We start from the raw sequence: 15,518 nt of genomic DNA, 5'->3' as shown, positions 1-15,518 counted from the left end.
ATGTTTTGTATATTTCTTCGCCACTAAATCATATAAAATAATTTCATCATATTAAAGCTTATGTTCCATGACTTCTATTCAAAAAGTAAAAAAATTAATGATGTCAAAAACAACTCTCCCTTTTTTAAATTTGTCTAACATTTAATGTCTTATCATATAGAAATTTTTTGAACCATTTTCAAAGAATTTGTCGAGCCATTCCAGAGGTATTAACCAAAATACAGGCCATTCATATATGTACAGTCTTGTACAAATTAATGTGAACTTGAGAATATTTAAAAAAGTAATCAAATTTATTACATATAAAGAATATACAATGTTTATTACAGTATTTTTTAGTATTTAATAGTCCTCCTTGCTCTTTAATAACAATTTCAATTCTTTTAGGCATTGAATACGTTTTTTACATATTTCTTTAATTTCTTGATAGTGAAAGCACACCCTTATCACAGCACAAATCATCTTCTCTTGGTAGTGCAGTCCATTTTTCTCAGTCTTTTCTTCACAATTGTCCGAAAATTTTCAGTTGGGTTCAAGTGTGGTGAATTTCCAGGCCAGTCCAAACACTGAATCCCTTCTCAAGACATGAAAAATCTTAACTTTTTTTGATGAGTGGCAGGGTGTCAAATCTTGATGAAAAACATCGTTTTCAACTCCAAGTAAATCTGCAAATCTTTTGAAATGCTGGTAGAGGCCTATTTTCCAAAAATGGGATGTAACTTCTTAATCCTAGAGATGGGTACTAAAAGTTTAGGCGTAAAGTAGCTGAAGCATCCCCAAAACATCTTTTTTAAAGGATGCTTTACAACTTGTTTGATGTGCTTTGGCGAAATCTGCTCATCATCGCTTCTTCGCATATGTAACATGCTTACGCCCTGAACTAGAAAATGAATCGGAGAAAAGGACTTTTCTCCAAGTCTCTCAGCACCCCAGTTTTTGTATTTTTTGGCCTGGATAAGCCTTTTGTTCTTCATGGCGTTTGTAAGAAGTTGTTTTCTTACAGGTATACGTGCCTTGCGACGGCTTTCCAGAAGTCTTCTTCGTACAGTAGAATCGTGAATTTTCACACCAGCTTATTCTAAGTCTTTTTGTAACTCAAAACTATTTTTCTGAGGATTAATTAAAATGTAAAATAGCATCATCTTTTAAGGTGGTTTTACATTTTTTCCACAGCGACTTCGTTGTCAGGGTGAGATTGTACCCAGCTCAAGATTTTGTTCCTGGATCCCTAGCCACGTTGGAATTCTAGGTAACGAAAAAGCAGATTCTGCTGCCAAGGAAGCGTGTATTCAGCCTCCTTTCACCACCTGAGTTACTACCTTTGATTTTATTAATCATATAACACAATCACTGCGAGCAAGGTGGCAAAGTGACTGGACTACTACCGTCAGTAATAAACTCCGACGGATTAAGGATTCAGTGTTGCCATGGGGTTCTTCTTGCAGAAACTCTCGTCGTGAGAAAGTGGTCCTCTGCCGGTTACGGTTGGGACATAAGAAGGTCACACACGAATACCTAATGTCAGGAGAAGACCCACCCCTGTGCACACGATGCAACTGCCGCATGACTGTGCACCACATTCTCGTGGACTGCATATGTTATGCGGTGTTGCGTCGTCAGTTTAATGTACCCAGAAACATCTGTGATATCTTGTGCTACGATAGCGGGATTTTGGAACGGGTGTTTCTCTTTTTGCATAGTACCGGGCTACTGCAAAGGATTTAATATGCTCATATATGTTTTTCTGTAAAGAGAGTTTTTTTTAATAATTTTAACGTTTATTTTCAATTTGATTTTTTGGTTCTATGTATTTAATTTTACTATCCGGGGAGGGGATTTTTGCACAACCCATCGAAGTTAGGTAAGATTTATATACTTTCTTTAATCTATTATTTTAACTTTTATATTTCATCAACTTTGTCTGTGGTATTATTTTGAAGTTATTTTACCCTTTTATTAATAACTACCGGGCGATGATAACGCCCATGCGTTTTTCGCCCACAAACAACAAAAAAAAAAAAAAAAAAAGAAGATTTTGTTCGTTATTTTATTAACTACACCTAGACTAACCTTACACTCTCCTGCTATCTGTCTTTGAGTTGTAAGAGTATATTCATTGAGTGAAGTATTATCTTGCTTCTTTTCTTAGGAGTTATATCCATATTGCTTCTTTTCTAAATTTATTAACGAAATCGGAAGAAGACCACTTAAACTCGAAGAAACCAAAATAAAACAGGTATGCAATACACATAACCTCTCAAAACAAACAAGATATTTTCTCAGTTAATACTTGAAATGGAGGGAAACACATGTACTACATCTGTAATCAGTGATATAGCATAACTAACTAAAAATTACCTGTTGTTCACATTAATTTGCACATGACTGTGTGTGCAATATGTAAATCTTAATCGTATTTTTGTGTTATTTTAATTAAGGAGTCTTGAAATGTTACCATTTAGAAAAAACCTTGATAAAAATTTTTGCCGATCGCTGTACTTTTCTTCAAAGTAAAATAGAACTTAAAACCTTTTAGGTTGACTTTAGCAGTGAGATATCTTAAGGTTGAACTGAATCTTGAAAGTAGTTTTGATTCAAAAAACAAAATAAAATCAGTACATGATTTATATGAAGTAATTACAGAAAAATTAGGATAAATTATGTAATTAGAACTATTCTAAAGAAAAATTGGTTTAAAAAGAAATTAATACTTACTTTCACTTTGAACAAAATTAGCAGTACATTGGTAAAAGAGGGTTTCAAAATCTGTTTCATTCGATTTGGTAAAGTAGACTGAATAATTTGGCACATCATGTGTAATGTTTGAATTGATTGGAAAACTGGTTGTACAATATACAATCCAATTTTTAAAATTTGTATCGAATAATTTTTTAACATTTTCACATTTTATTACATTAAGATCATTCTCTTGGTCAGATAATTTTTTTTTTTCAAGTTTATCTAGTTCTTTTATTTGTAACAAAACAGCAGTATACACACATTTCAGGCATGCAGTTGCTGATTGGTGTAGATCAGATGTAATTCCTTCTACAATACTTTCTTTCAAATTGAGATAATATCCTTTATATTCATTAATATGTAGTGCTGCTCCAAGAGGAAAAATTAATAAAAATATATTCAATTATGTGTTTATCTTACAAATACATATATGAGTTATTAATATGTGTAGGCTATTAAGTATTAAAATTACCATATGTAGGTCTAGGAGTAATAAATCAAATAATTAATAAAATTAAAAATTACATATATATTACTTTTTAATTAAATATGTTATCCAGCATATTATGATTAATATCGATTTAAAATAATACCGTAAACACACCAAATTAATTGAAAGCTTAATGTAAATTTACAAATGCACATAATTTACTAATTTACATTTTTTTACCAAATATTTTTTGAATCCACTTATTCATCATCAGTACGTTATTGAAATATTATTTCAGGTAGTGCATTCATTACATTTATAAGTTAAAAGTGGTAGTTTTTCATGATCAACTGACTGATTACTATTGACCAGATATTAAGGCAGGTGATCAATTGATAACACTAGTCAACACAAAATTTGTATCTAATATGTTACACAACTTTTCTCATTATAATTCGGGTGCGCATTTCAAATACGCTGTTGAAATTGTATTACCATGCAAAAATTTTTTGTAAATTGTAAATTTTTTTATAATAAACTCATTTTGATCAACTGCTGTTTATAATTAACAATGGTGCCTGTATTTTTATCTTTAAACAATGTACATACATGTTTAATAAAGAAAAAATAAATATATAACTATCATGAGAAGTAAACACGTACAAACATGACTATATGATATCATATACATACTATGGTACAGTTAATCTGACATTGCTACAAGTACAGTCTGAAAATGAAGCAGATAATGTAGAGGACGTTGAAGAATTTCTTCCTGTATCTAATGAGAAATCTCCTCATTTAATTCAACAACATGAACTTAATTATTTAGTTTGTGTTTTAAAGTTTTCAAAGCAGCAAGCCGAATTTGTGGAGTCTACAACAGTGGAATATTTTAGCAGAAAAAGCAAATTTACTTCGTTTAGAACACAAAATAAAATTCTTTCGACTTATTTTATGAAAAATTCATTACGTGTTGGGTACTGATGTCGATAACTTTATGAAAGTACTTGGAATTCAGGATATTCCTGAAGAATGGTGTCTTTCTGTTGACTCTTGTAAAGTTAGCGTGAAAGCAGTTTTATTGTATAATGGTAACAAACAGCCGTCCATTCTATTAGCTCATGCAATCAACATGAAAGAAACATATGAAATTATGACATCAGAATTAGAAGCAATAAAATACTAAGTGGCAAGTTTGCAATGATCTGAGAGTTGTGTTACTACTTGGTTTACAATATATTGTTGTTTTCTTTGTCTCCCACCAAGACTTTTTTCCTGAAAATTTGGGTTCTGTTCAAGCCATGTTTCAATCGTCGATCTTCCAACTGCCTACACCAACTGTTCTTCGGTCTTCCTCGTTTCTTGACTGGCAGGATATCAAGAGCCATTATCTTTTTTGTAACACTTGAAGGGTGCTGAGAATCAACCTTTTCGAACCAATCGTTTCGCTCTCGAGATATTTTCTCCGCCCCTGACTCTTTTATTTGAAGGGAGCCTCGTATTCGTTCGCTTCTGATGCGGTCCAACTTAGTCACTCGAAGAGATATTAGACACATTTTCATCTCTGCTGTCGTGAGATCTCGATCAAACTGCTCGTATCGTGTCCAACACTTTACTATGTAAGTACGGGTCTAACCACTGTAGTATACATTCGGCCCTTAAGTTTTGGAGGCATACGCTTGTCGCAAAGAAAAGCCGAAATCTGCTGCCACTTCAACCATGCCACGGTGATTTGATGATTCACACCTTGCTCACAGCCGCCTCTTTGATTCAATATAGATCCAAGATACTTAAAACTTGTACATTTCGGCATAACTCGACCGTTGATCATGTCTAGGCGATGGTGCTTGTGTATCACTGAATGGCAAGAACATATATTCCGTTTTGGATTCACGTGACTTTCAAGTGCACATTTCCAGCGATTTGAAAACATTCTGCAGCACCGCAACACTTTCACTCGTGAGACCCACATCGTCAGCAAAAAGTATGCTCAGCAGCAATTCATCCATGATGTACGTTGTCAGATAATTAATAACAATGTTAAAGAGCAGTGGGCTCAGCATGCTTCCTCGGTGTACACCCATGTTCACATGAAAAGCCGTTGATGTTCTTGCCATGCATTTCACCCTTATGGTCGCATCGCGATACATGTCCACAATGATTTCAACATATCGTTCTGGAACACCGTGACTTCTCAATGCCGTCCATATCAAATCTCGCGTCACTCGATCGAAAGCTTTCTCAAGGTCTATGAATATCATATGCAAATTCCTAGCAGAGTCTGTAAACTTTTCCACCAGTATACGCATAGCTTGAATCGCATCCACTGTTGATCTGCCAGGCACGAAACCACATTGATTAACGTGAATTTTTGACAGTACAATTTTCTGTCAAAAATTTATTTAAAATTGTATATTTATGATTATTTATATTTGCGAATAAAATATGTATTTAAATATTCAAGTTTATTATTATTATTATTATTATTATTTATTTCTAAATTATTTTCATTATTTGTTGTATGTTTATGAATAATGAGTTGATGAAAAAAAAAATTTTTTTTTAATTCTTTATTTTGTGTGTTCTTAAATGTTTAAAGAAATTGTTTTTTTTTTTATCAATATGTATTTACTTATACTCATTATAATTAATTTTATATATGCTACCATTATTAAATTTATCGTGTGATGTAATTTTATTATGATTCAAATTTTGCTTAACCTACTGAAAAAATATCTTTGGTTTAAACCCTTTAAGCCTTTCTTTTTCTGTTGTTAACCTCTGGAACTACCATAAGGTATTACTTTAGAGGTTGAATGAGAATGATATGTATTAATGAAGTGTAGTCTTGTACAGTCTCTTTCTTTTCCTGTTTAGCTTCTGATAATTACCTTTCAGATAATACTTCAGAGGATGATATGTATGAGTGTAAATGAAGTGTAGTCTTTTGTACAGTCTCAGTTTGACCATTCCTGAGATATGTGATTAATTGAAATCCAACCACCAATGGTATCCACGATCTATCCTTGTAAAAATAAGTCTTGTGCAGTCACATGTCAACCGTTCCTAACCCACTGGGTTGGTCTAGTGGTGAACGTGTCTTCCCAAATCAGCTGATTTGGAAGTCTAGAGTTCCATTGTTCAAGTCCTAGTAAAGTCAGTTATTTTTACACTAGAATAAGTCAATTATTTTTACAGTTTTTTGAATACTAGATCATGGATACCGGTGTTCTTTGGTGGTTGAGTTTCAATTAATCACATATCTCAGGAATGGTCGAACTGAGATGTACAAGACCACACTTCATTTACACTCATACGTATCATCCTCATTCATTCTCTGAAGTATTATCTGAAAGGTAATTACCTTCAGATACTCCTGTTCCTGAGTGTGGTTGATTGAAACCCAACCACAAAAGAACACTGGAATTCATGATCTAGTACTCAAATCCATATAAAGTAACTGCCTTTACTAGGATTTGAACTTTAGAACTCTTGACTTCTAAATCAGCTGATTTGTGATGAAAAGTTCACTACTAGACCAACCCGGTGGGTTACTCTTTTACCTGCTTGTATTAATGACATTTTTGATTGATACATAGTTTTAAGGAGATTATTAATCCTGTCATTACTCCAAAGATAGAAAATACATAGATTTTTATAAAATTAAATGCTTCAAAAGAAATACGTTAAGTCGCTTAAAAGGTAGGTCTTAATTGGCATTTTAAAGCAGCTTTCATAGGTTTTTTAGATCAGTAGTTATGAGCCGAATGCTGTTGTATATACATCACTCAACAACTTGACTCAATGAGAGCATTATAACTATTTCTCAGATACCAATAAGACAAAATTCCCTTGAATAATAAAATTTCCTTTGCTTAATTCATAGATTTCATCCCCAAGTGTTAATTTTGTTCCAAGATATCCACCTTTTTAATAACATTTTGGATATATTCCCCAAACTCTTGGATATATTATAAATTACTGAACACTATTTAAATAGTTAGATTTTTGTTAAAATTCGACTGAACTGAAATTATTTTTAGAATTACAATGTATAATAGAAGAACATTTAAATTGAAATTTTAAATAATTAAAAAAAAATTGATTTTGCCAATAAGATAATTGTAATCTGAATTTTTTACCCTGTTTGAAGTTCCTTCTTTTCATAGACCAAAAATATATTAAATTTAATTTTTTTAAAATTACAATTCTATTTTACAATACATTTTCTCTTGTGATAATTTGATATTTATTTTTTAGGTTAAAAATGCATGAAGTAATGGAATCATTTGGAATAATTTCTTGCCTTTTGTTAACAGTCTGGGTAAATATGATGCAAACTAATCTGGAATTGTCCTGTGCTCTTTTGTTTATTGCTCTGGAATTGTCTCTTGTTTATTGCTGTAAGTACTTAAAAATTATTGTTCTATTTATTTTTATTCATTTATTCTGTTTTGTTGATTATGAATAGAAATAATATTATTATTTAATCTAGTTGATAATATAACTATGATTGCAATATTTTTCTATTTGCCTAAGTCTTGATTATGTTATTAAGCCTTCAATATTCATTAGCGAATGTCTAATAAAGACTTAGTTCAGACGACAGGGTCAATGGTATGGACCTGTAAGACATTTTAGTGAAGAAATATTTCCATTGTAGTGTGGAACTAGGCTCTTTCCAGCTGTAGAACAAAGAGACATCATGGAGTAAAGTTGAGAATTTTATAAATAGAAGGGATGACACTACGAAGGATATAGAATTTGGTGGTTGGGCTGCAAGAAATGAGTTTGAAGTTGAAAAACTCACTGTAAAGTAAAGTATGTTAACATTTTAAGAAGTTGTATCTGGAGGTGGACCGAAGGTGCAACCATATCGGAGAGGTATCTGTTGAGAGCCAGACTAAGGAATGATTCCTGAAAGAGGGCAGCAGCTCTTTCAGTAGTTGTTAGGGGCGTGAGTCAGGACGACTTAAACGGCCGTATCAACATCACTCAGTCCTCTGAGTACTGCGCAGCTGAAAGCAATGGAAAACTACAGCTGCTTTTTTTCCAAGAAAATGTGGCTCTGCATTTTCACATATACAATAATGGAGGCGCCTTCCTTGGTAAAATATTCCGGAGGTAAAATAGTCCCCCGTTCGGATCTCCGGGTGGGGACTACTAAGGAAGGGGTCACCAGAAAATTAAAAAATAACATTCTACGAGTCGGAGCGTGGAATGTTAGAAGCTTAAAAAAGGTTGGTAGGCTAGAGAATTTAAAAAGGGAAATGGATAGGGTAAACGTTGATATAGTAGGAATTAGTGAGGTTCGGTGGGAAGAGGAAGGCGACTTTTGGTCGGGTGACTTTAGAGTAATTAACTCAGCGTCAAATAATGGGCAGGCAGGAGTAGGTTTCGTGATGAACAAGAAAATAGGGAGGAGAGTGGAGTATTTCAAGACGCGTAGCGATAGAGTCATTGTAATAAGGATAAATTCAAAACCTAAACCGACAACGATTGTTAACGTCTATATGCCTACAAGCGCCCATGATGATGATGAGGTAGAATGTGTATACGAAGAGATTGATGAAGCAATTAAACACGTAAAAGGAGATGAAAATTTAATAATAGTTGGAGATTGGAATGCAAGCATTGGAAAAGGCAAGGAAGGAAATATAGTGGGTGAATACGGGCTGGGCAAAAGGAATGAAAGAGGGGACCGACTTATAGAGTTTTGCACGAAGTATAATTTAGTAATTGCCAACACCCAATTTAAAAATCATAATAGAAGAATATACACTTGGAAAAAGCCAGGCGATACTGCAAGGTATCAGATAGATTATATCATGGTTAAGCAAAGATTTAGAAATCAACTCGTTGACTGCAAAACTTACCCTGGAGCAGACATTGATAGCGACCATAATTTGGTGATAATGAAATGTAGATTGGGGTTTAAAAACCTGAAGAAAAGGTGTCGGATGAATCGGTGGAATTTAGAGAAGCTTGAGGAAGAGGAGGTAAAGAAGATTTTTGAGGAGGACATCGCTAGAGGTCTGAGTAAAAAAGATAAGATAGAAAATGTAGAAGAAGAATGGGAGAATGTTAAAAAGGAAATTCTTAAATCAGCAGAAGCGAACTTAGGCGGAATAAAGAGAACTGGTAGAAAACCTTGGGTTTCAGACGATATATTGCAGCTGATGGATGAACGTAGAAAATATAAGAATGCTAGTGATGAAGAAAGTAAAAGGAACTATCGGCAATTAAGAAATGCTATAAACAGGAAGTGCAAACTGGCGAAAGAAGAGTGGATTAAAGAAAAGTGTTCAGAAGTGGAAAGAGAAATGAACATTGGTAAAATAGACGGAGCATACAGGAAAGTTAAAGAAAATTTTGGGGTACATAAATTAAAATCTAATAATGTGTTAAACAAAGATGGTACACCTATATATAATACGAAAGGTAAAGTCGATAGATGGGTGGAATATATTGAAGAGTTATACGGAGGAAATGAATTAGAAAATGGTTTTATAGAGGAAGAAGAGGAAGTTGAGGAGGATGAAATGGGAGAAACAATACTGAGATCTGAATTTAAGAGAGCATTAAAAGATTTAAATGGCAGAAAGGCTCCTGGAATAGACGGAATACCTGTAGAATTACTGCGCAGTGCAGGGGAGGAAGCGATTGATAGATTATACAAACTGGTGTGTAATATTTATGAAAAAGGGGAATTTCCGTCAGACTTCAAAAAAAGTGTTATAGTAATGATACCAAAGAAATCAGGGGCAGATAAATGTGAAGAATACAGAACAATTAGTTTAACTAGTCATGCATCAAAAATCTTAACTAGAATTCTATACAGAAGAATTGAGAGGAGAGTGGAGGAAGTGTTAGGAGAAGACCAATTTGGTTTCAGGAAAAGTATAGGGACACGGGAAGCAATTTTAGGCCTCAGATTAATAGTAGAAGGAAGATTAAAGAAAAACAAACCAACATACTTGGCGTTTATAGACCTAGAAAAGGCATTCGATAACGTAGACTGGAATAAAATGTTCAGCATTTTAAAAAAATTAGGGTTCAAATACAGAGATAGAAGAACAATTGCTAACATGTACAGGAACCAAACAGCAACAGTAGCAATTGAAGAACATAAGAAAGAAGCCATAATAAGAAAGGGAGTCCGACAAGGATGTTCTCTATCTCCGTTACTTTTTAATCTTTACATGGAACTAGCAGTTAATGATGTTAAAGAACAATTTAGATTCGGAGTAACAGTACAAGGTGAAAAGATAAAGATGCTACGATTTGCTGATGATATAGTAATTCTAGCCGAGAATAAAAAGGATTTAGAAGAAACAATGAACGGCATAGATGAAGTCCTACGCAAGAACTATCGCATGAAAATAAACAAGAACAAAACAAAAGTAATGAAATGTAGTAGAAATAACAAAGATGGACCACTGAATGTGAAAATAGGAGGAGAAAAGATTATGGAGGTAGAAGAATTTTGTTATTTGGGAAGTAGAATTACTAAAGATGGACGAAGCAGGAGCGATATAAAATGCCGAATAGCACAAGCTAAACGAGCCTTCAGTAAGAAATATAAGTTGTTTACATCAAAAATTAATTTAAATGTCAGGAAAAGATTTTTGAAAGTGTATGTTTGGAGTGTCGCTTTATTGGAAGTGAAACTTGGACAATCGGAGTATCGGAGAAGAAAAGGTTAGAAGCTTTTGAAATGTGGTGCTATAGGAGAATGTTAAAAATCAGATGGGTGGATAAAGTGACAAATGAGGAGGTATTGCGGCAAATAGATGAAGAAAGAAGTATTTGGAAAAATATAGTTAAAAGAAGAGACAGACTTATAGGCCACATACTAAGGCATCCTGGAATAGTCGCTTTAATTTTGGAAGGACAGGTAGAAGGGAAAAATTGTGTAGGCAGGCCACGTTTGGAATATGTAAAACAAATTGTTGGGGATGTAGGATGTAGAGGGTATACTGAAATGAAACGACTAGCACTAGATAGGGAATCTTGGAGAGCTGCATCAAACCAGTCAAGTGACTGAAGACAAAAAAAAAAAAAAAAATATCTGGAGGTCTCTTGCCATATGCCATAAATAATATAGTTCCATGACATGGTCGATATTTAAGTTTAGAATCATCAATGCCCTATTACTTGGACCTGCAAAGTTAAATGATCTATGCTTATAATTCTGCTGCTTTCAAACATAGTTGGTTCTTTTTCCAGAAACAATTTTGAATATTCCTTAAGTTTTTTTTTCATATTGCATGTCTATACACGTGATGTTGCCTTTTAAACAAAGTCTTCATCAAGAACACTAATAGGAATTGTTCAGTTATGAATTAATTTGAACGCAGATAGTAAAGTATTACAATGATTGGGAGCAATCCTAAAAAAATCAAACAAAGAGATTCAAATAAATGGTGGCAACATTTTTGGGATCTTAAAAGAATTTTGTTGGCAGAATTTATGAAGCTGAGTACAATTATCCGCTGATATATTGTAAAACATTGTCAAAGCTTGGAAGAGTGATAAAAAATGAACAGCAAGATATATATATATAAAGGGAATTTTTTTTTGCATGACAGTGTGTGGTCTGAGACTATCACTAGCAGTAGCAGTAAGAGTCTAATAAGCAAGTTTTAAGACAAGTTTCATAAGGAAAATTATATTCTTTATTTTGCTTATCTCCATGGCAGAATGTAGCATTTTTGCCTCCCATTCTTATTATTTCAGGTTCAAATCTAGGTCAAGCATTACATTTTTGACTCTCTAAAAGATCTCTTTATTTTATTTAAGTAAGGTTATGTGATAAATTAATTATAAAAAAAATATTTAAAAAATGTAAATTTTTATTGTACCAGTGTGTACTAATGTCTGACATTCAATAACTGTATTGCCTTAGGATTGGTCAGTCTGGTTAATAAGTAAACCTGATTTTTTAGGTCTAACAGAGTTTACAGCCATTAATATAGATCCAAATATTAACCATTAAAATATATTTACCATTATTTTTTAATTTTAGTTTCTGGCAAGGATTCAGGTATGGTATAGATAAAATTAAAAATATTTTAATTTTCTAATATAATTATAATAAAAAATAAACAATTCATTTACCTTTACAACACCTTACCACGTAGGTTACAATTAATAGCAATTTAAAGTAATCCATCTTTGATTGTAGAATTTATTAGTCATCTGGAATAAAAAAAAAAAAAAAATAATAATAAAGCTGACAACACAGTTGTGAGACTTTACTAGAATGTGGCTTTGGCTGCGTGACAGGAAAGTCCTAAAACTGTGGTGGATTGTTTCTGATACATGGCTCACACATACAACTTAATTTAAAATACTCATATTTATATATATGCATATTTATTTATATATGCATTGTAGGTAATAAATTTGTTTTAATAAAGTTTTCTCTAAAAGTTTTGTAAAGAAAATCAAAATTGATTTTTCATGTTATTCCCTCATCCCAGTAATGAATTTTGAAAAAAATTAATACGATCAATAATCCTACATACAGAAATATTTGAGCCAAATTTGAAGAAAATTGGTTTGGTCAGTATTGAGATATAAGGGAAAAAGTAGTCTTAAAACACATACATAAAAGCCAATATGTACATACAAATGTTTTTCTGGTCTAGATGCTCTAGTAGAATCTTAAAACATAAAGATTTGAAAAAAACCTGAACTCGATTTTTGACAATAATTGTCATAATGTATTGATGATTGCTTTGGCAATAAAATAATCAAGAATTATTTCTTGAATTATAAGAATCTCAAACTAAAAATAAAAAAATATTATTTTCTAATCATAACTGAAAATGACTTAGAAACTTTAATATTACGGAGAAAATTATAAGATGAGAATAATAATGTCTATATTAATGATGTTTAAAAAAATAATTAAAATGAAATATTAAAACTTACACAATTTTTTCATTTCACTCATTAAAGTTATAAAAATGATTCTACATTAAAAATTGTCTTACCAACTTCATTTATATAGATATCTGTAAAAACAGCTACATTATATAAATAATATTAATTAAGCAATTATTATGTCTTACGGTGTATTTTGCTTTATTTATAATAATATTCTGCAAATAAACAAACCAGCTTTCTTATTATTTATAATGTTTTAAACTATTTTATCTATATTATAAAGAAACAATAAGTTGTTTTTTTTTTAATAATGTGCATTAATTACTTATGTTTAAACTAATTCATATTATTATAAGTAAACGTGTTTGTATATATAAGATAATGGAAAAATCCATTTTGACTAGTTTCGGTATAACATCTGTATGTAAATACGTATGTATTTATATAAGTATGTATTTCGCATAACTCAAACGATTAGTCGTAGGATGTTGAAATTTTCGATTTAGGGCTGTGGTAACTTCTAGTTATGTACCTCCCCTTTTGATGCAATCAACTGAACCAAAAGTGTCCAAAAAAGCCAAAATCTCAAAACATTTGGATTTTGGACTTTTTCTTAACTGAAGTATTAAGCCCTTATTGAGAGCTTTTCAACATGAGTGGTACTTATTTTCATTGGCTCCAAAGTTATAGCCAAATAAAATTTTAATTAATGAAATATTTCTTCAAACATTCTGCTGTATTAAATTTTTCAGCTTACATTAATTTTGCAAATGATTGCTATGGATGAACAATCCTCATCTACAAATCTATTTGTAGATTCGCTTTTCTAAATTCAGAAATCTTTTGTTAATAGTTAAATCTTTGGTACCAAATATCAAACCTTTCAACTGATACAGACTTATTGTATGGAATTCCAGTCCATTTAAACCCTATCACTTTAAAAATCTGCTGTAATCTGCTTATACCATTAAACACATTATCTGCCTTCAATTTTTTGATTATTTTCTTAATCGAAGGTAAACATTTTTCTAAATTGTAAAAGTGGTCAATTGTGTTACAGATAACATGGATATTAAAATCATCAAGCTTTGTGACACATTTTGGCTGTTCAGAAGTTTTCTTTGGTGTTGAAAAAGACGCTGATGAACCCGCCGCAATTTTTTTTTATTAGTTTTTTATGCGACTGATAGATTTATTCGAGACACCAGAGTTACTGGACTAACACTTTCTATAATTTTCTTATGGTCAGTTATAAAGTTACCACCTTTCTCTGCTTCCTCATTCATAAACATCCACTTTCATGCATGACATTAGTCACAATTTCATGGGATTGCCTGTGGAGTAGTTTACTTACCAAAATTTTAGATATTTTAAAATTCACTTTCTGACTAAACTAATCAAATAGGGTTATCATAAAAGAATGGTACGGTTTTGGACCGTACCATTTTAATGGCACAAATTACAAAATACATGGTTTAAATTAAAACAGAATTACTTACAGTTTATGTTTTTTATTTTTCAAATTTGTCGTCAAACATTTTTTAAATAATATGTGCGCCCTTAGTCGCTCAACAAATGTCCAAACGATACTCAACTTCTCTCGAAACATCAGTTAACATTTCTTCATTAATGGTTGTCATTGCTTCATTAAACCTGTTTTTTAAGTGGTTTAGGTCGCGAAATTTTTGTGTATAAACAACGCTTTTGATGTACCCCCACAAGAAAAAATCGCAAGGTGTCAGGTCTGGACTCCTTGGAGGCCAAAGTACGGGTCCTTGCCGGCCTATCCATTGATCTCCAAATTTTTCGTTCAAAGCGTCCGTGACCGACGCATTGAAGTGCGGGGGAGCACCATCTTGTTGGAAATGAAGTTGATAAATGTTTTCGAGTTCATCCGGCTGAGGAAAGCAATAATCGGTTAACATGTCAAGCAGGAATACGCGACTCCATTAATTGTTTTTTCAGCAAAGAAGAAAGGCCCTATTACACGATTTTTCATCACACCACACCAAACATTAACTTTAGGCGTATCGCGTTGTTTCTCAATAATTGCATGTGGGTTTTCAGAGCCCCATATTCATGTATTGTGTCTGTTAACACATCCATTCACATGGAATGTAGCTTCGTCTGTAAAAATTATATCGTCTAAAAATGATTCGTTTTCACTTATTCTGTCTAACATTTCAACAGCGAAATTGTAACGTTTTACACCATCATCGGGTTTCAATTCCTGCAGTATCTGGATTTTATAAGAGTGTAATTTTTTTTTTTACATGAAACTTTCTGAACTGTTGATTTTGGAATACCTAATTCGATGCTTCGATGGGAGGATGGACTACCCAGGACTTCTAACCGTTTCATCTGGTACACTTGGTCTGCCGGTTGATGTCTGTTTCTTAACCGATCCAGTCTCTTCGAATCGTTTGAACCAACGTGTTATGTTATTTTTGTG

The 15,518-nt window shown here is 32.5% G+C and overlaps 1 protein-coding gene across 1 annotated transcript in view; it reads right to left on the bottom strand.

The window, feature by feature from the left end:
- Positions 1–13,189, bottom strand: part of LOC142333930 (uncharacterized) — a 30,631-nt gene extending 17,442 nt beyond the window's left edge. Inside the window, exons 1-3 of the mRNA XM_075381552.1 lie at positions 13,112–13,189; positions 12,293–12,373; positions 2,716–3,105 (exon numbers count right to left, since the gene is read on the bottom strand). Of these exons, the coding sequence (XP_075237667.1) occupies positions 2,716–3,105; positions 12,293–12,347 (445 nt within the window). The 5' untranslated portion in view covers positions 12,348–12,373; positions 13,112–13,189. The remainder of the gene's footprint in view (positions 1–2,715; positions 3,106–12,292; positions 12,374–13,111) is intronic.
- Between the last annotated feature and the right edge of the window lie 2,329 nt (positions 13,190–15,518).

This window comes from Lycorma delicatula, chromosome 13, assembly GCF_047948215.1.
Source record: "Lycorma delicatula isolate Av1 chromosome 13, ASM4794821v1, whole genome shotgun sequence".
NCBI lineage: Eukaryota > Metazoa > Arthropoda > Insecta > Hemiptera > Fulgoridae > Lycorma > Lycorma delicatula.
The sequence above is the reverse complement of the archived record's forward strand: the minus strand, read 5'-3'. Positions and strand labels throughout refer to the sequence as shown.